Here is a 20892-nt window from a genome sequence, read left to right as displayed (position 1 = left end):
TATTTACACGGTTTTTTTACAGTTAATGTATTTATACAACTCATTCTTCGTGAATGCACGTTGCAGTTGGCGGTTCATATAAATATATTTATTTACAGAATAAAATAAATAGTTGTAAGCCTATTCCTAAAACATACAAACAAGTGTATAGCGTTGAACAAATTAGAAACTTTATACCTGTAAGCACATATCGTACTTAGTACTTTCAGAAATAAGGTGATTGTGGTTTGTAAAACTGGTTTGTATGTTTACGTCACATAGAGATCGGTAAGCTATGTAGTAGTAGTAGACATCGGGTACTATAGTGATACCAGATTTGCATCTGGGATGTTAAACTTATAGAAAGCACTATTGGGAATTGGTATCTAATGATGACAGCTGAGTGGCTATAGTGTTCACAGCGAGGTCACTGATTCGACCCCGATAAAAGTCAGTAGCTTCTACAGACCAAAATGGGACCCAGCTGTCCTTGATAATTTTAATAAATCCTGGCTGAAGAACCAATCCATCCTGTCTAAGAACCATATAATCTGTCAGGAACAAAGCTACACAAGGCTCTCACTCCATTCTACACTCATTTTGTATCCATAGCTTAAAATTCAAAACATGATTTAAGGTCCGAGTAGAGTCCCCAATTTAATTGGTACTGTAATATGACTATACATTTTTTATCGCAGAAAAGCAACCCGAAGGAGAGTAAATACGTATCTTCGTGAACGTCGTACCGATGCTGCTTGACCCTACTACTCTGAGGATTTTTATATTGCTTGAGTTAATTTTCTGACCACATCGTGGTTGTGATGTTGTGAACTATGCGCTTGACACTGGACAGGTGTGTGACCTGTGTGCCGTGTGGTGTGTGGGGTATTGCTCGGCCCAGAGGCATGATTCACGCTTCCAAGGTCGTCCGTCTTCGTCGTCGCTCGCCGCTGTTTTGCTTATCACGGAATTGAAGCCTTGCCGACTGTGCAAAGCGATAGCCATGGCCAGCCAACCAACGCAATGTACTTATTTTATTACCGATTAAGATAACAACCTATAAGTGGGCATATTTTAACCTCAATAATGGTTGATGGGTGTAAAACTCCTTTTAGACGTATTTAATCTGACCATTTTTATGCCCCACCTTCACATCCTTATGACGCTACTGTATTTCTAGCCCGGAACTATTTTACACATTACTTCAAGCTAGGCCTAGTGAGTTATATATCGATGAGTGGAAGCGGCCTTATCACATAAAGTAGATAAAATCCATTGGTGATTGGCGGGATTTGAACCCATGACCTCGGGCACCGTAGCCCCGCGCTCTACCACTAGACCAGCTCGCTCCCCAGAACCGTGTATGTTTTATCTTTGATCTGACTCGTTGGATAAGAAAAACAAATATAGGTACTTTGAACTATTCGCTCGCGGGCAAGCACTATCTAATACCGTAGTAATAAAAACGTTTTACGACACTAGCTACAATTTCATCAACGATAATATTTTACAACTATATAAAACAACACGATTGTGGATTTGTAGCATTTGACAATAAATTATTACGTTTATACGACACCGCGACAGCACCAGGGCCAGGATTTGTATTAAGAAGATAGATTACTCTTGTAAGCTAATACTATTTATGAAAACACAATGATCAAGGACTTGGTTTTTAATCTTCACAATATTACATAGTCGTAATAATATATCCCGACGATAAAAAATACAGTATGAAAAGGAAAAGGCCGATTGAAAATATATCTAACCTCTAAAAAATATAAACGCGAAGGTTCACGCTGGCACATATTCCACAACCCCTTCAACTCCCCTCACTACCCCTACAGGACTGGAGGGGCACGTTGTTGTTGTGGTATCAATCATGTTTATGTGCGGCGGGCGCCTACACTAGGGGTGCGACCACGACAACCTGCTACGTGTAGTAGTAATAACACGGTGAGCCATCCACCCTTAAAATACCCTGCGTTTTTTACGTACTGATGTCAATAAATGGTCTCTATAATCCGAACTATTAAACTAACACTAGAATAAAATTCGTCACATTTGTGACAAAGATCAATAAATTGTGACACTTCACTCTTACGGTGGAAGGTGATTTATTTATCTCTGAAGCTTTTTTCATCAAATCATTAGGAATGTTAGACGTATTTTGAGCAATTTCAAACACGTTATACTAAAAACAGATCAAATACTGTTAATACTGTTCAATGAAATGGCGACCATACATAGTAGGTATTTTAAGCCAAGTATGAATGGAGATGAGTGTAGGACAAACCCGACTAATGCCTGATTCTGCATACATTTTTGTGCAACAATGAAAACAGCTGATTTTAATCATTATCCATCTCACTTATTTTACAGAAAGTCAAAAAGTCCGAAAGCTATTAACACCTGGCGGACTGCAACGCATGGTTTGCGCAGCTGTTGCTCAATGAATGCGGTGTAAATACACGGGACCACGCCAGACCATAAAACAAAGACTGTCGAGACAACAATGCCAACAAACATACGATGAATAACGACCCAACGAGGGGACTGAATCAAGGCATGCACCAATAGTTAAACATATACACAACTTGTCATGTCGCGAATTGCCGAAGACAAGAGGCCTTGTTGATCTAGCAGCAATGCCCTACCCAACATGTAAAAACTACCTACCCAACCATACCTCTTTATAATTGTTTGCTCTAGACAAAGTACAAAAAAAAAAGAAATTGTGTTTTAAAATTCATCACTAATCGACGAAAACATTTAACCAAGTTTTTATTACGAGTAGATGTTGATTTATTTATTCCGAGTTGCTTGATAGATTGTTGCAAATGATTAAACCGAATGTGATTATTGTTTGAAGCCGATGGGAAGCACTTTTCGGTCACCAATATATAAACAAAATTGATTGTTCTGGAAAGGCTTAGTTGCACTTAATTAATTTTAAACAGGTTTTGGAATGTGTTTTAATGTATACAAATTTAAAGTTTTGAGTAAAAAAACTGTTTCTTACCCAAGGCCACATTCATCCAAGCTTCATTAGACTTTGTAGTTATGGAGATTTTGTTATGCTGTTTTCAATTTTAAATACATTAGATAAAAAAGTATGATTAATACTAATACATCTACATTCCAAGTCTTTCATTTGTTCTCCATACCAATTTTAATTACTGTATTATTGTGCCATGTTTACACCATTTTATTACAAAAAAGTAGCCAAATGAAAAAATCTATATTTCAAAGCAGTCCTTGTTGGAGGAAAATGAAAAAGAGTTTGTAATAAAAGGAGTTGCATTGGATGAGTTTGCGTTTGTGAGAATGCGTGGACTTGGCACAAACAGCAAACTACAGTATAAACAACTCTGCGGTCCACGCTGCACTCTCCTCAGTGACTGGTCCACAGCTACTGCTACTGCTATGCTCACATGGAGAGAGAGATTCTTCAATAGTAACAATTTCAGATGCTGAGGAAAAATTGATGTTTGGATTGAAATGTCTTAGAAATTGGACATGTTGAATATGTCGTCATACTGAATCCATTCACACCAACAACCCCTGTACTGTACTAGGAAGGAACTAGGCCCTACTCCATTCCGCCAGACTCTAAATGCAAGACCAACACAAGTAATTTTTGTTTGTAATTGAAAGCGAAATATTTTAACTTCAGCCTACGTACGTACAACAAATATTTTGAATCAAAAGTGTGAATAGAGAATAATGCAATGTATATTTTATGTACGATGTGTCCCCCAAAGAGGATTAACTTTATTACTTAGGTCTGATTTTATATTACCTACTTGCACATTTAAGCAGCGATAGTTTTGAAACTTCACACAATTTTTTAAGTAGGTTTTCAAAATATTAAGTGGAAATGGTAGCGTTCTAAAACTTATAGAAAAGAGTTCTGGCATTTTGGAAAAAAATTGCCGATTTACTTCCTATCAAAATTACTAACATTAGTTACTACCTGATCTGATTGAATAATATTGCCTGAGCCATACAAAAATAACCTTTACAAAGCAATTTTACTGAAACTTAAGTTTGAGGAATCACTTTGTTGAACAAACAGTGAAGTGTTGTGTGTGGGATATTGCTTTTGGTAAAGTTACATAAGTTTATTTGTAACAAACACCTACATAATACATTTATTCAAATGGAAATTAAAAAATAAATATTTTGGAAACACATTTTTCTTAATGAGGTTATGTAATCAAAATGAGCTTTGCTTTCACAAAACAATTAAAAATATAAAATACCGTATGACTAAAACTCGAAAACACCAAAGATTTAAAACCAGAAACCTTCCCACTACCATGATTAGGAACATAAATAAAGCATGTTTATCAGCTGTTTATGGTCTGTCCCTGGTAGACAGAACTTCTCACTTTTTGACAGATGGGAATGAGGAACAAGCAGTAAGTATCCAGTAGAGTAATTGACGAGGGGGTGGGACTCACTAATTGTGGGGCTCAAAATATCTACCCTAGGCTATGTCTACCTACGACCAAACATATAAACAAGACCACTCAAACAATGCACAAACTAATATTGTCTTGGTGCTAAATTAACAATTCCTAGCTCGTAACCAATTTTTACCCCATAAAGCCCCGTCCCTATGGTCCGATCATGCTGGTTTGCGAACTCCTTTAAGTTTACCCTGCCTTACATCTTCAAGCCAAATTTAATCAAAATTGGACAAAAATTACTTAGGTTTTCACGTTCATGACGGACATATAGATAAAAACTTAACGAATGGCGTTTTTGCCTTCTAGGGACAACAAAATGAAAAAGTATATCCCCGTGTCCAGGTCTTACCGTGCTACCTACGGTAATAGCTACTTCCATATAGGAAAATTCGCTAAAAATAACAATCTTTAAGTAACTAGGCCTATGTGTTCAAAATCAGTTTCATAACATTTGGCAATATTTTCCACCTTCGAGGTGACTAAAAAGAAATTAACTTGGTACTGTATAATTCCCTTCAAATTCCATAAATAGTTCCCAACAATGGTAGGCTGAACTTTATAATCCACATAAAATAAAAATTATTGTAAATTGAGTAAACACAACAAGATTAAGCAAACATATACAAAATAAAGATACCGGTACTTCAATGCTGAAAATACAAAAATAAATGGTGGTAAGCGAAATATAATACTTATCTTAGTTTTTAAAACAATCGTCAAGCAACTATGTTTGCAAAACCACTTTTGAAACACAAAGGTAAGTCCTTCACCTTGAAGGCAGTTGCATGATTTATAAACTCATAGCCACAACCCATTCATGAATGACGCAGTACAAACCTTTGAGGACAAACTTTCAGAGATTCTTCATGTAATAAAATTGTTCAGTACCCTATATAATAATCTCCATTCATACTTGGCTTAAAATACCTACATTCGAATGGTCGCCATTTCAAAGTAAAGTATTAAAAGTATAAAGTATAATATTGAAATCAAACGAATGGCAAATAAAGATTTGTTGTTGACAGGCCATGATTAAACTGTATTTTAGAATAAGTAGGTAATCCAACTAATATGGTTTCAATACTCTGTTTCGGTAGTATTAAAGACATCACAAAGTGTGTCACTATTTGGTAAGTGATTTAAATTATCTAAAATAACAACAAAGGGGCCTGTGCGCAAAACTGCCCATTATTTATTTATAAACAACTAGCTGGCCCGACAGACGTCGTCCTGTCCTAATGTGGTTTTATGTCAAATGCTCGTTCATTTTCAAGATGAGCTCGTTCGCATGGCTCAATCACGTCCTGGTTGAAGTTCGTTCGCTACGTTCACTCACCTTTAGGTTGGAGCTAGTTCACTGCTCTCACTTGCCTTCAGTTACATTTGACAACAAATATTCGTAAAAAACAAATGGAATAGAAACCTATTTGATAGCTCTCATTTGTTATGCATAGATTTGTTTTTAAAAATTAGGTTTTCACCACACTATGATGTTTTTGGCTGTATTACATACGTTAATTGGTGGCTGAAAGTTACGTTTTGCTGGCCATGCCAGCTGTCATCGTAATTTGGGGACCGAGCAGGTTTTTACAGGCCGGGGCCGCAAAATCAGCTGTCCGCTTACTTACTTAAAACATGAATGCATTTTAAATACACAATCAAAATCCATAGCATTGCATAGAATTGTGTTATTCTCACCGTTGCCTAGGAACTATTTATATTTATTTTTGCTGATTCCTCAAATTATTTCTTCACATAACCTTAAAGTTGTAGTTGTGTTGACTATCAGTGTGCATTATTATGGTGGTGAATAGTGGTAATGGAGTATAGTGTGGTGAAAAATAGCGTTCGTACCACGGACCGAAATGGTTTTGCAGCTCTCGATCGATTTAAATTCTCGACTTCGTCTCGAACTTAAAAACTATCTCGAGCCGGCAAAACCTCATTTTCGGCCCTAGGTACGAAATATACTATTTCATTACAACAGCTGTTTCCTTAATTTAATTTAATCAAGAAATGACAAACATGGCATGGTAAACAAAACAAAACATTCCTCCATAAGATTAACATGTAAACTGCAAAGGGCCATAGGACGCTTCCCTTAAGGGTTTTTGAAACGGAAACAGGCTATTATGTTATTCTAGTACCTAAGGAATATCCCTGTAAATTTTCATGCCAATTGGTTCAGTAGTTTTCTAGTTATAAACGCTGTAACTAACACAACTTTCATTTATATACGAGTATTAAGATTAACAATAGCTACAGGTATATAACCCAAAACAGCCATAATGAAAAATAATACAATATTAATACATAAAGCAAGAAACAAAAAATTACAAAATGTGCACATAAATGTACAATACCGGTACCTACCTATACAACCAGTGATGTATAATAGTTAAAAAGAGTGAATACAAGTTAGGCTTATAAAAATGGGCGTTTTTGAAAATTTTACTGATTTATAATGGGTTTCAACATTTCCTTCCAGTACATAATAAATAATGCAATATTTTTACCTTCCAAAAAAACATGAAACAAATAAATGTGCTTTGCAACAAAATTTTTACTACCGGTACCTACATAATTTCAAAAAATAGGCGTCCCTTATTTAAATGCTGATTAACTTAATTTTTTAAAGAGAACGTTTTTGTACGGTAATTATCTTATTAGTACGCTACTATTTTTAGGAATCCTTGAGTGTATCGTGCATATGTGTGAGAAAGTAGTAAAAACCCTGGCAGAGAAAAAGTGAATCCTATAACTGAAACGTGGTAATGTTCAAGTGGCATTTAATGAAGCCTAGGCCTTGTGTTGAGTTCGGTTTACACAGACTGAGAGGCTTTGCTAATTAGTCGAACATTCATGGCTCATCAAAACACATCTCAGAACCATCTCTTTCATCTTGAGGCGTAATTTTTATATTTGAGAAAGCAAAACTTACTACATTCTATTCTTAAATTACGATACTTAAATAATGATCTAAAAACATTCAGACCGGTTCTATTCATTAGGTAGGTACCTATAGATTTAGGTATTTCCATTGCACAAAATGTAAAAATGTCACACAAAAAAATCTCAAAAGTCTAATTTTTACCTAAATACTAAGTTTTTAAATTGTGTTTTTTGACAAATAAAAAAAATCTTCCATCCAAATTAAAAAATGAAATAGTCATAAAAGTGTTAAAATGATCATGTGAAATCATTCAAAATCATTTATATGGACAACATAATTGATCTTTAAGTTACTTATTATTTAGCCTATATAATAAATTTAAGTTTATTGTTTACTGTGTCTAATTGGCAAAGTTTATTATAATAAACTAAGTTTTCAAAATTAAATGATAAAAAATCAATATTAATGAAATAAATCTTGTAGGACGAAACCTTTGACTATTAATATACCACGTTAAAACAAACAAAAATTGTACTTAAAACCTTTCTTGAATGTAACCATAAAAAATTTGCCTGGATCTTAAATTTAACTATACAAATGGCATGCATTTCTAAGGGTACCGTATTATTTAAGATTTTTTATCGCACAATTTTAAAATACTACATCCAATTTACAGTAAAACCAATTGCAGGAGATTCGTAACAAAACTGTCGAACAGTAAACTCCTTATCAACAACACAGTTTTTAAAGATAGTGCTAAACACATTAAAATGTCTACACCAAGGATACCGATTAATAATACCAGACCAATATTTCTAAACTATAGAAGGTAAAATACGGATACAAATTACTAAAATTATGAATCAACAGATTTCCCTGTGTTTGTAAATTAAAATCACAAATTAATCTGAAGCAAGACACAATATTTTTAGCAGGTTTTAATGCTGAATTATTTCAATGTTGAGAGAGTTCAATTCACAAGTGCTGAGAGCTGAACAAACAGAGAAGTTCATCTTGCTAGCCTCCAGCTTCACTAATAGCGTTTATAATGGGTGTGTCTGTTATTTTTTGATCCAATATAAAAATGAATATCCTACTACAAATCAACTATTATTTTACTAAAATATGATGGTATATAATGTGTAAAACTATACAATAATTTAGGTCCATGATATGGCCTTATGGGATTATTAAGTAACCATATTATAATTTTGAAGGAACGTAGAAAATTATAGCTTATTCTTAAACCCCGTTACATTTGGGTATTTAGTAATTTTATTTAAACACTCCAATTAACAAGGCCTACACAAGTTTTACGCATTTTATAATTTTATTTTTTTAAGAGCATTTTTTGTTTTTTGTAAAAACATAGCCTACATATTTAAGTAAAAATATCTGGCATCAAGGCTACATAAGATTTCATATTTACAGTATTTACATTTCAATGTCAGCACCCTTTATAATCCTTCAACTCAGTAAGAAGCTTTTAATAGGAAGTTTAATTTTTAGAATCTAACTTAACTTAACTTAACGGGGAGGGCTGCAGAAAGCCCAGTCTGCCGTTGAACTGTTTTGTTTTTACATTTTTACAATTTTATTTGATACTTTCCTGTTAAAGGGAACATTCATTATTATCGATGATTTTTTTCGATGTATCGATTTTTTCCCCTTTACGATATATTACAAATTGACAGCTGATATTTAGGCTAAAATATAGTCTATTTCTTTTTGTCTATGATTATATGGAAAGAAATGAATCTGTTTTAAGCTTACCTAACATAACCAACCAAACTTGCTGTACCATTTAAAAATTAAGTTTAATAACAGAAAAGGCGAGTGGAGAATATTAAATGCAGTTTTTAAATGTTACAGCAAGTTTGGTTAGTTTTAGCGAATTTCCCTATGGGGAAGTAGCTATTACTGTAGGTCTCATGGTAAGACCTAAGCCTGGGACCGATTTACTTTTTCATTTTGATGTCCCCAGAGGCCAAAAACACCATTCGTTAAAATTTTTATATATCTATATATATATATATATACAGGGTGTTTTTTTTAAAACTTGCATCTTTATTTATGTAAAACCCGCAATAGATAGAAATATGCAGTTGGCGGGAATCATCTATTGACGTAGGGGGCACAATTTTTTTTTATTCAACGTTACATTTACATTCCCCCCCTTTCCCCCAACTTAATTTTTTTAAATAGCAAGGTACCCCTTGTGACATATTAAATAAAAGAGCATGAAAAAAGAAAACGTTTGATGAAAAAAAATTGAAAATCGGTTCATAAAGTTGTGAGATATTCCCCCCCTCCCTCCCCGGAACTTAATTTTTTTTTTTAAGCAAGGTACCCCTTGTGACGTATCAAATGAAAGAGCATGAAAAAAGAAAATTTTTGGTGAAAAAAAATTTAAAATCGGCTCATGAATTTGTGAGATAATCCCCCCTTTTTCCCCTACCCATAACTTGTTTTTTAATAGCAAGGTACCCGCCCTTGTGACATATCAAATGAAAAATAAATTTCACCAAAAATTTTCTTTTTTCATGCTCTTTCATTTGATATGTCACAAGGGGTACTTTGCTATTAAAAAAAAATCAAGTTCCGGGGAAGGGGGGGGGGAAATATCTCGCAAATTTATGAACCGATTTTTAATTTTTTTTCATCAAACATTTTCTTTTTTCATGCTCTTTCATTTGATATGTCACAAGGGGTACCTTGCTATTTAAAAAAAATAAGTTGGGGGCAGGGGCGGAAAGGGGGGAATGTGAATGTAACGTTGAATTCAAAAGAATTGGGCCCCCTACGTCAATAGATGATTCCCGCAAACCGCATATTTCTATCTATTGCGGTTTTTACATAAATAAAGATGCAAGTTTAAAAAAAAACACCCTGTGTATATATATATATATACTAGCTGTTGTACCCGTGCTTTGCAACGGGAAGAGGACACAAAATAGAAACATTTTTATCTTTACATCTGTTGCATATAATAGTTACACATCCGCCAACGCTTTTAAACGAAATTAAACTTTTATGGCCTTAATAGAAACGTTTGACTTTAAATCTGGTAAGTAGTGGGTACCACCATTTCATCTCCATTAATTACATATCTTTTTATTTATTATTGACATTTTAAATTTCGATTTTGAAGTTATTAATAATTATTAGAATTTAAATGAACATTTTTTTTTATTTTCACTCTTTTCATATTAAATCACAAATCCTTCCATCTTCAGTATCTTCACTCACAATAAATCATTAGCAAAACTAAGTCAGCTGTTATAAACTTTAGAAATAATGAAATATTGCTGTGCCTTACTAATACAGTTTTTTTGAAATATTAAAGAAACTATATCATCTATAGGTAGGCCTACTATAAAAAGTTTTAAACAAAACACTAATAATAAATTTATCAAATAAAGTAAATGTGAACTGAAAGCCTGAAAGCTATGTTAAGATAAAATAAGAGTTTTTTGTATTACCATTTGATAATTAATTATAGTTACACAATATATACAACAGACTTAAAAAAAAAAATCAACGACGTCTAATTTAGTTATTGATGATATTCTTTAGTTTAATTTGATCATAGGTTTAGCAAAACACAATAACTATATATATAAAACAATGTGATGTGCAAGTTATGTTAAGTTAATCTAACACATGTTAAGCAGTTAGAATTTATTTAAAGTAGCCTCCAAATTCATATAAAACATCTATACATTGTTATTTTCATACTGTTTCCATGAAATCATATAAATAATATTATTTTCTTAACTTAGACGCTTTAAAAAAATCCAAAGCAGAGCCGGAGTTGATACCAGGAGTTGATACAGCAACGGTTATAGAATTTTTTTTATATAATCATTGACATAGTTTTAGAATAAATAATCCATGATAAAAGGTTAGATTAAAATAAACCTACCTCATAGTTATGGAAAATATTATATTTAATTTCTTTGCATCAGCTGTCTGAAGTTGTAAAATATGCAGTTTAGCAGTTCTTCTTGTTTACATTTAAATGTCAAAGCAAATGTAAACAAACATTGTTAGTGTTCTCATCACAGCCATGGAGACCAATCAATATTTACTTTTAAAATCTTCACATCACAACTATTAAAGCCAAAGGGGCAAAACCTACGGTCAGTATCAAAATGTGAATATTCTTATAATGGTCCTTGGTATGGTAACTATATTTTTGTAAAATTTTAGCCCAGTTGGTTCAGTAGTTTTTGCACCTATTAGTAATACACATACAGACACCATTAGATTTTTATATAATAGTATAGAAGTATAGATATATATGTGTCCATCCGCACGATAACTTGAGTAAGTTTTGTCCGATTTTGATCAAATTTGATTTGAAGGTGTAAGGCGGGATAAACTTGAACGAGTTCGCGAACCAGCATGATCGGACTATGGGAACGGGGGTTTACGGAGGGTTTTATGGGGTAAAAATAGGTTTTTCCCATTTTTGACCCAATAAACATAAAATTTAGCAATTTCTTTCCAAACCATTTTGTAGAGCTTAAAAAAACAAATAATTTAGTATATTGAAGTGTTACTATGCGCCTAATGGTTACGGAGAAAATAAAAAAAAAAATGTAAATTTTAAATTCCCATGTTATTCTTATGGAGAACAAGTAAACTGTTGTAGTTTGCTTGTTTATGAACATATTTTGATCAAATTTGGAAAATGTTTTTATTTCTTACTTACTAACTACTAACATTTTACAAAAAAAAACAGTTTTACCCTCCCTGATGCAGCAGACCTAAGTACCTGTTAAACTTATTTTATTTAATTAGGAAATAAATGTTAAATTTTTAAGTAGACATTTTAGTGTAAATCCATTCAGGCAAATGGAAATTCGCTTGGTCTGTAGGTTTGCTGCGGCGGGGGTATTGTTAGGTTAGTTTAGAACAGTTTTATTTCAATTTTTTTTTTATTGTTGTTTGTCGATTCTGAACAATATTTATTTATCGTAATAACTACGATAAACAACTGTTGTCAGCTGATATGTTTCAATTTGTTAATATCGTTATATCGAGAAAAAAATCATCGATAATAAAGAATGTTCCCTTTAACAGGGAAGTTACCTTTTATTAAAAATATTTTTTCTGCAGAAAACGCTACATAACAAGTAAATAAATAAAATAGTTTTTTCGCAGAAAATATTTCTGTGGAAAGTCAACAACTTTATTTTTTGTAGGAAAATTCTCCGTTCTGCATACAGTAATGCTACAAAACGTCATGCATTAAATTTAAACGAAAGCTGCGGCATCAGTATTTGGTGCATCGATGGTGAGGAAGAATGCATAGAATAACCGAATTGCCAAAGCGATTCAATGTAACAACAGTAGGTGTTTTCCACAGAGCATAGAATAAATATAGAGTCGCCACTCCTATACCTACAGCTATAGGCCTACCAATAGTAAAGCCGATTTCCGCCATTTTGGTAAGAGAGTCGGGCTCGGAACTTTGAAAACATGGCGTCATTACCACTGTGTTGTTCTATGCTACTTTATGAATTAGATGAAGCTACCGCTCCGAGGATACATATAGAACCATCCCCCCCTTCGATATTGACCAAGGACTCGGGCTTTCAAAGTTCTGAGGTGAGAGTTTTAAAAGTAAATATTGATTGTTGGTTTCCATCCATGGTAACAATATAATGGTTTAAATGTAAATGCAGACTGGTCCGGCCGCCATCTTGGTACGAGAAGCCTGTTTCACTCCAGACGGCAAGTGCCGCATCTATATTTATTCTATGCTCTGTGATGTTTTCTAGCCGATATGAGCGTTAAAACTATCACACATGTGGTTCATTTGGTCTGAAAACATTTCTGAATTGGGTGCGAGGGTTATTGGCGTAAAAATTGATTGGGTTAGTAATTATAAAATCTGACAGCATCATCTCGTACTCCGCAATAAATTCCCCAATGTTCCGTTTTTGATTAGAAGGGATGAACCCAATGCTCACTTCCTTTGTTTCGTTTGGCAAGTTGTATTTAAAGTTCCACATCATAATTCCAACGCCTATTTACTCCACTTCCTCATCCATTGTTAAAACACATGTTAGTGCGTTTTCACTACACTTTTCCAAAAATAAACAGGCGTTATGAATATGTTTTCCATCCAGGTTTTAGTCTTTTATCTGAGACTACTACACGCGGATGTGACATTTTTGTTTTCCGGCAAAACTTATTTTGAAAAACCGTTTTGTCTGACCATTGTGCAGCCGGCCTAAACATTTTGATTGTTTGAACCTTTTGAAACGTTTCGATTGTTGTACCAACCATGGAATCTCTTATTTTTGGGGGTTCCTTATTAATTGCATGTAGCATGTAATGTAATATAGTTTTATTAATTATAGTTGCTGATAAATGAAATGATGCACTGTGGTATTGCACTATGGGATTAAAAAATGCACTATAGCACGTTAGTTAACAGACTTTTTTTTAGTTAGGTAACAGTTTTTTTAAGGGTTTAAATTAGGACGATTATGTATTTATTGAAGTGGCAGTGGCAAAGCATCTATTAACTTGTATTTTACGTTAAATAAATTCAACTTTTTAAATAATTAATGTTAATGGGATTAACCCTCCAAGTGTCCATAGTTTAGGCCTTAATGTCCACCTATTTTTGGCGCATTTGCAAGGTTTTATTAAAACGGATCTGAGAAGCTTAAAACAATGTTAATTCTATTGTTCTATATACCATTTTGTTTGGAAAATCATGGGCTTCAATATCATACATAAAACATAAGGAATATTTGTTTCAAAAAAATGTTTTAGGTAAAATAAAAATTATTTTGGAAAAATTGAAAAAAAAAATAAGTTCGCGCTCAATGAAATTGTATAAATTATAGGCCTATAAATATTTGAAAATAGCCACTTTGTTCTAAATTTTATGAGGATTACAAATATATAATCATATAGTGAGGTAAGTTATCAAATAAATAAGTTATGAGTGAAAAACAGATTTCAGTACATTGCGTTTAGCTAAGAATGCATAGCCTAACCATAGCTAGGAATCTGGCTGATAATTTACATCAATATCACTACCTACTTCTTCAGGATCATCAACCAGCCCTTCAAAATCACTTAAATCTTCTTATAATGCACCACGTATATCACTACTTTTGATTTTTAACACTAAAACAATGATAAACGTAATAAAACACATCAGTCATCGGTCCGAGGATAACCAAGCTGCTTACAAATACGAACGTCAGCTGTCTGCTACAATTACGATCGGCTCGGAGAACATACAGCGCTGAGACAGACCTCTGGAGAAAGCTTAGAATATAACAGAAAGAACGATACCTAACTCGATCCAGTTCAATCCGATTCAGTCAGTCATAGAGCCTTCGCCGTAAACGATGTTTGTGCGTCGAAAAATCGACGCGTGACACTACACAAAGTGTGTAGCGCGTCGATTTTTCGACGATGGACGCTCGGAGGGTTAATTGTTTATGTATCGTAGTTGAGTTAGGCCTACTGTATTTTCTTTCTAAGTCCATATAGGCCTATTGTTGTATATTGTAATTTAGATTTTGCTTTCACGTCGTCGTTTGTGGTTTCGTTTCTTTAACTTACTATCGAATGGTAAACAGCTGTTTCCACTCCATAAACCTTCCTCCCCTTTCAGTGTTAGTTGCTGCATTTTTGATATCAGTAGGCCTATTTCATTGTGTTTCACCCACTAGGTATTTAATTGTGTAAAAACAGTCTGGAAGTAGCATAAATTAATGAGTCAGTTCATTGTAACCTAACCTTTACCTTCCTAATCTAACCTCACTTCAAAACACTTAATACAGTCACGATCCGCATAAAACCCGACCTCCACCCTCCTCACATGCCTAAATAAGAACTGATTATTTGGTTTCAAAATGAATTGATTTCATTCTGCAATAAGTCGAGTATTAACAGCTGTTTGCTCTCCTTACTCAGTCCACAGTCCACATACGGACCCCTCCAGACCACGCCATATTTCCATCAGTAAGTTTATAGCTCAATGAACCTTAGATTCGTAATTTTAACCTTCGTTTTATGGCCCCTTGTGAATCTCTCTGACAAAAACTTATTGCATTATTAGATTCAATGTGAAAAATACTGTATGCTAAGTAGACATCTAAAAACAACTTACACGATATCGCATTGTAGATAGCCTAAATATTTGCCAAACATCGATGTTGTGTCCGATGTTCTTCGATGTTTAGAGGTCGATGTTTTTCACACATCGATGTTATGGTTTGATTTTAACATCGATGTTTTTCAATCGCTGCTCATCCCTAGCAGAGCCCACCAAATTGTTGGAATTTGTAGCCAACTGATCTGTGTTGTGTTCATAAGAACAGCAACTCCAAATAAGTTCAAACATTGGTTTCTCAAAAAGAAGGGGCTAAACACAAAGGACAGCAGGACTTAGGCTAGTAAAAGGGCAAGGTAGGCCTTGGCAATATAAAGATTTTGTAAAAGTTGTAAGGAAGGCCTAGGCCTACTATTGAATAAAAGACGCGTAATTATAAATTATTTTAATATTTAAAACTAAAACACCTGAAAGCGACGTATGCTACAGCCTAGGCCTACATGTTCTGCTTTTAGAGAGATAAGGTTATTCCTATACATTTAACAAAAGAAGTATCTTACCTTTTGGAAGACATAGTCGATAACAGTGGCTCACAAAAAGCACTCAAAACAAATTATTCGAAAACAACACTCGAATTATAAATTAATATTTACATTTTTGAGTTAAACGCTTGGAATCCTGTAAAATCAATTCACGGTTATCTTGATAAATATATACATAACATTTACCGATTGGCGATTGTACATATGTTTTTTGTCATTCACAGCAATCAAGCAGTGGATCTATCACTTAGCGATGATTTTATTTTATGTGCGATACTATAGAAAAACGTTTACATGGAGTTTAATGACTGAAAGTGTTTAAATGTAGATATAGCACAATGGAGTGTTACATAATACTATATTCATAAAAAATTAAGCACAAAAAGGTGTCAATACATTGTTTTAAATTATACATGAGACAATTAATTATCATAGTGTCCAATCGTAGATAGGGTCTTGTATGGGCCGTTAAGTTCTGAATGTTGTGTAAATTCACAGAAAACATACTACTATAACCCAGAATGCCAACCGCATGGTAAAAAGCGTTAAAGTACTTTGAGAAAGCTTTGCCTGTAGCAGTGTAAATTGGAGAGTCAGCAAGCGGATTCCACATTCACTCCCTCCAATCCTCCATGTTGTGGGTGTGAACCCTCTTTGACATTCTATTCTGGGGAATCAGGTTGAAGAGACCCGTGACTCGCTCCAGCATACGGTAGTTTCTTCATAGCAAGCACAAGTTTGTCTTACTATAGACTAACCAACAAAAGTAAACTTCTCATTCCATTGTAAATTTTGAAGCTCATTTTTCGTGTCTAGTACATGTCCGGTGACACTGATTGCTAGTATCACCAAAATTTTGTTTCTATCATTTTCGGGTTAATTTTATGATTTGTGCTTTGCTTTTGCTGCTTGGTTATGTAACCAGGGGACAAGTTATTGTTCATGATTATATTGTGTTTTATTAGGTTAAACGATGTTTTAAATTACTGAAAACACACGAAACAAAATGTAAATAAAACACGACCTCTCTGCAGTGCACCGGACAGAACTAACAATAAAATTGGCTTCAGCTGTTCCATAAGTAGTATCCATTCTGATAGCCCATGGACTACTTATAAATGACTCATTTATAGGCTTACCTCCATCAGTAGTCCATATTGTGCCTAACTTCAAATAATAAAGTTGCTCAAAGCTGACATATTTCGTTGCAATGCAACAGCGTCGGAGCTTTACGTAAAATAAAATCAAAATAATTTACACATACAGTACCACATACCTACGACACGGGACACAGGACATTTAGACACGAAATAGCACGGTAGTGCTATCATGATACGGCACAGCAGTGGTTGTAGGTAGACTTATTTCATGTCTAAATGTCCTGTGTCCCGTTGCGTGTATGTGTAAATTATTTTGATGTTTTTGACGTAAAGCTCCGACGATGTTGCATTGCATCGAAACATGTCATCTTCAGCTTTGAACAACTTTATTATCTGAAGTTATACCCAATTTGGACTACTGACGGAGGTAAGCCTAAGTCATGTTCCATAAGGATAAGAAATCTCTATGGTTTATCTATGGTTTCTTCAAAAAGAGTGATGATCTGTGGGCACGGCCACGTAGAATTGGACACGTTGCAAGAGTGCCATACGTGTGTGCCATAAGCATATCCCTAAGGGAATTTATCATATATGAGATATCATTTTGAACTTGAATATATGAACATAAATTTATTAAAAGATTGAAAACAACACTTATAGGATGGAAAACCTAAACATTATGTAAATTGAAAATCTATTTATGTACATTTAAAGTGGAGTAAATATTTTCATAGCCCAGTACCTAACCAAGCTTTCGTAGCATCCAAACAAAACAGCTGTCAAAACACTACTTGAGATGTTGCCACGGGGTAGCGGATTTTTATCCCCCTGGAACTTTACCCCCTGGGCAAACGTGACGTCACAAACCAGGGGGTAAAATTCCGGCCACGAATTCTTGAGTTTTGCGACATCAGCTCGATGGATTAAACGCAGAATTAACATAGGTATATTTTCACGGTTGTGAATTTAATCAGAACACATCAAATTATAAAAACCTAGAATGTACGGCCCGGATTTTTACCCCCGGAATTTTACCCCCCGGATTTTTACCCCTGGAATTTTACCCCCTGGCCAGATATATAAATTAGTGAGCATGATTAATCATCTTCATTCAGTTTTAAATTAATAGTTGACATTTTATTATTAAGTAATTTATTTGCAACATTAACTAATTGAACAGGGTTTTAATTTTAATTTTGAGATTCGAGTTTCAGGATTCGTTCTTTGTAGCCAACTTTTTGGTTAATATCATCAAAATAAAACAGCGAATTCTGTTTACTTAGTGTAGGTTAAGAAATAAATAAAAAAAGATAGGCTACTAAATAATGAAATGTTTACAATTATTTTAAACAGAAATAAGAAAATCAATCATTCAATTTTTTTAATCGGCCAGGGGGTAAAATTCCGGGGGGTAAAATTCCGGGGGTAAAATTCCAGGGGGTAAAAATCCGGGGGTAAAAATCCGGCCATTACATCTTCAGTAAAGTTGTCTAAACGCTAGTTATATGGACAGGGGGTAAAATTCCGGTTTTTATGGCTAATCTAATTAATCACGCTCTGACTATTTTCATTAGACTTCCAAATCCGCGGGGGTAAAATTCGGGCCGCGAACAAACTTTTGGCGACTCAGGTTACTACGTCATTGTGACGTCAGCTTTGCTCAGGGAGTAAAATTCCAGGGGGATAACATTCCGGCGACCCGTTGCCACTTCTAAGGCTGCGGCCTCAAGTTAAAGGTGAGGTGGCCGTGTCTGGTGGTGGGTAGATGGAAATTGTAACTGTAAAACTTACAGCATACTGCCACCAAAATGATATCTATCTATATATTTACATAGATAAATATTAGATGGGGAGGGGGAGGGGTTTGACTTTTTATTGACCTCGTATAGAATAATCTATTTGTCATTATGACGTATAACTGCCCTCTAAAAGAATAATTGTTAATAATTAAGTGATATGAACTAGTAGTTATGTAAAGGTCTGTTCGAGCGCAGGGTGAGGGTGATATCCCCCCAGAGCGGGTTCAGTCTTTGGACTTGAATGTCTGGACTAAGACTCGAGGCACCCTCAGAAATTCAGAGAGCAGTCTTCTGCAGTTATTTTTCATAGAATCCGCCTATAATTTCCTCGCCATTTTGATCGGCGATCCTATAAGTAACCGGTCTAGTGTTTAGAATTCGTGCTATTGTAAATATCTCCGAAGTCCAGTTTTGTTTATATTTATTCGCAAACACGTCTTTTTTCGTCGTGATACGAACTCTATCACCGAGGTCGAACTTGCTGTTTTTACGAACTTTGTGTTCGCGCTCAATGTACATTTTTAATAGATCAGCCTCGTTATCTTTGTTGACCTCAACTGGTCTCATTTTAATAGTGTGGTGATAATCGTGTTGGTTATACTCATCTGTGACTTCTTGTAGTATATCGTACCACTTGTGGGATTGTCGGACATGGAATTTCACTTTAAGTTTCTCATTCAGTGTCCTATGATATCTTTCAATTATTGCGGACTTCTTCACTCTCTGTATGGTATAGTTTGATATTATGCCTCCTCAACATGTTGTTGAACGGTTTGTTTTTAAACTCTGTACCCTTGTCGGTATGTAAAAGCTTCGGTGCTTTATGACCATCACTGTTTGCTCTTTTTATAATCTTCTCGAAAGCCGTTGTCAACTCTGCCCCGTCTTTTTTCTTTAAAGGTTCGGACCAAACGAATTTGCTAAATGTATCTATGACATTTAAAATGTACTTGTACCACTTGTTCTCCCTAGCGTACTGCTTCATTATTAGTAAATCTGCAGCCCACAAATCTTCGATACCCTTGGTGACTATTCGGCGTTTAATGAACTTTTTAATAACCGGCCTGTGCAACTCCTTGGCTTCTAGGTAAAGTAATTTGTCATAAAAATCAGTTAGAGCTAGGGCAACGAGCCATACTCGAGCTTCAGAGACTACAGAGGAACACCAGGCCGGGCTTTTAGCTGATTCGATCAGACATACCTCCCATAGAGAATCTGAAACCCCCAATGAACGCCACGTTAGGCTTTTAGCTGCAGGCACACCTCACATAGAACCTCAGAGACATCTGATGAACGTAACATTCTAGTACCAGCCAACACAAGTAGAACTGCGTCACATAGAACTGCTGAAACACCTGAAGAGTACCAATAGTTGAATTGCATCACAAAGAGCCGCTTAAATGTCTGATGAACAGCATCAGGCTGGGGTGGTGGCCAACAGTAACAGAATGGCTTTACAAAGAGCTGCACAAGTACAAGAGGAAACCCCTGCTATTATACAGGAAAGACAACGACGGAGATAAGACTTCATGAGTATGATGTGGAACCCATTTAATGGTATAGCTTTTCGATATGATCTGTTCATTGATTATATCAATCACAGTTTTTTTTTGTATAGGCAGAATGAGCCAAACATGTAGATATTGTGATACAGTAAAATGGGAGCTAATAGGGATGTGTTGTTCAAATGGAAAAGTAAGGCTTACTTTACCTGCTGAGCCAATTGAGCCACTAAAGACCCTTGTCGTTGGAGAAACAGCAGAATCCAGGTGTTTTTATACTAAATTTGGAAATATAACTCATGCTTCCAAATGACCTCATTTGGTACTTTTGGCCAAGTTGTATAACATGACTATCCCACAACGTTCACTGTGCAGGGGCAAATATAACATAGAATTGGCTTATTACTCCCACAACCCGATCAGCCTCATGGCTTCCTACAAATATTCTTCATTGGTGGTCGACAAGCTGAGGCTATAAGGTGCTGTGACAACATCCTAAAACATAGTACA

At 34.8% G+C, this 20892-nt stretch overlaps 1 protein-coding gene across 1 annotated transcript in view; it reads right to left on the bottom strand.

Moving 5' to 3' along the window:
• Window positions 1-16126, bottom strand: part of LOC128988680 (serine/threonine-protein kinase 3-like) — a 46256-nt gene extending 30130 nt beyond the window's left edge. Inside the window, exon 1 of the mRNA XM_054410207.1 lies at window positions 16000-16126. Within this exon, the coding sequence (XP_054266182.1) occupies window positions 16000-16013 (14 nt within the window). The 5' untranslated portion in view covers window positions 16014-16126. The remainder of the gene's footprint in view (window positions 1-15999) is intronic.
• Between the last annotated feature and the right edge of the window lie 4766 nt (window positions 16127-20892).

The sequence above is a fragment of the Macrosteles quadrilineatus genome, unplaced genomic scaffold, assembly GCF_028750875.1.
Source record: "Macrosteles quadrilineatus isolate MER2022 unplaced genomic scaffold, UCM_ALF_1.0 Scaffold_3__2_contigs__length_128488019, whole genome shotgun sequence".
In the NCBI taxonomy this organism is placed as follows: Eukaryota; Metazoa; Arthropoda; class Insecta; order Hemiptera; family Cicadellidae; genus Macrosteles; species Macrosteles quadrilineatus.
This window is presented reverse-complemented; position numbering and strand designations above follow the sequence as displayed.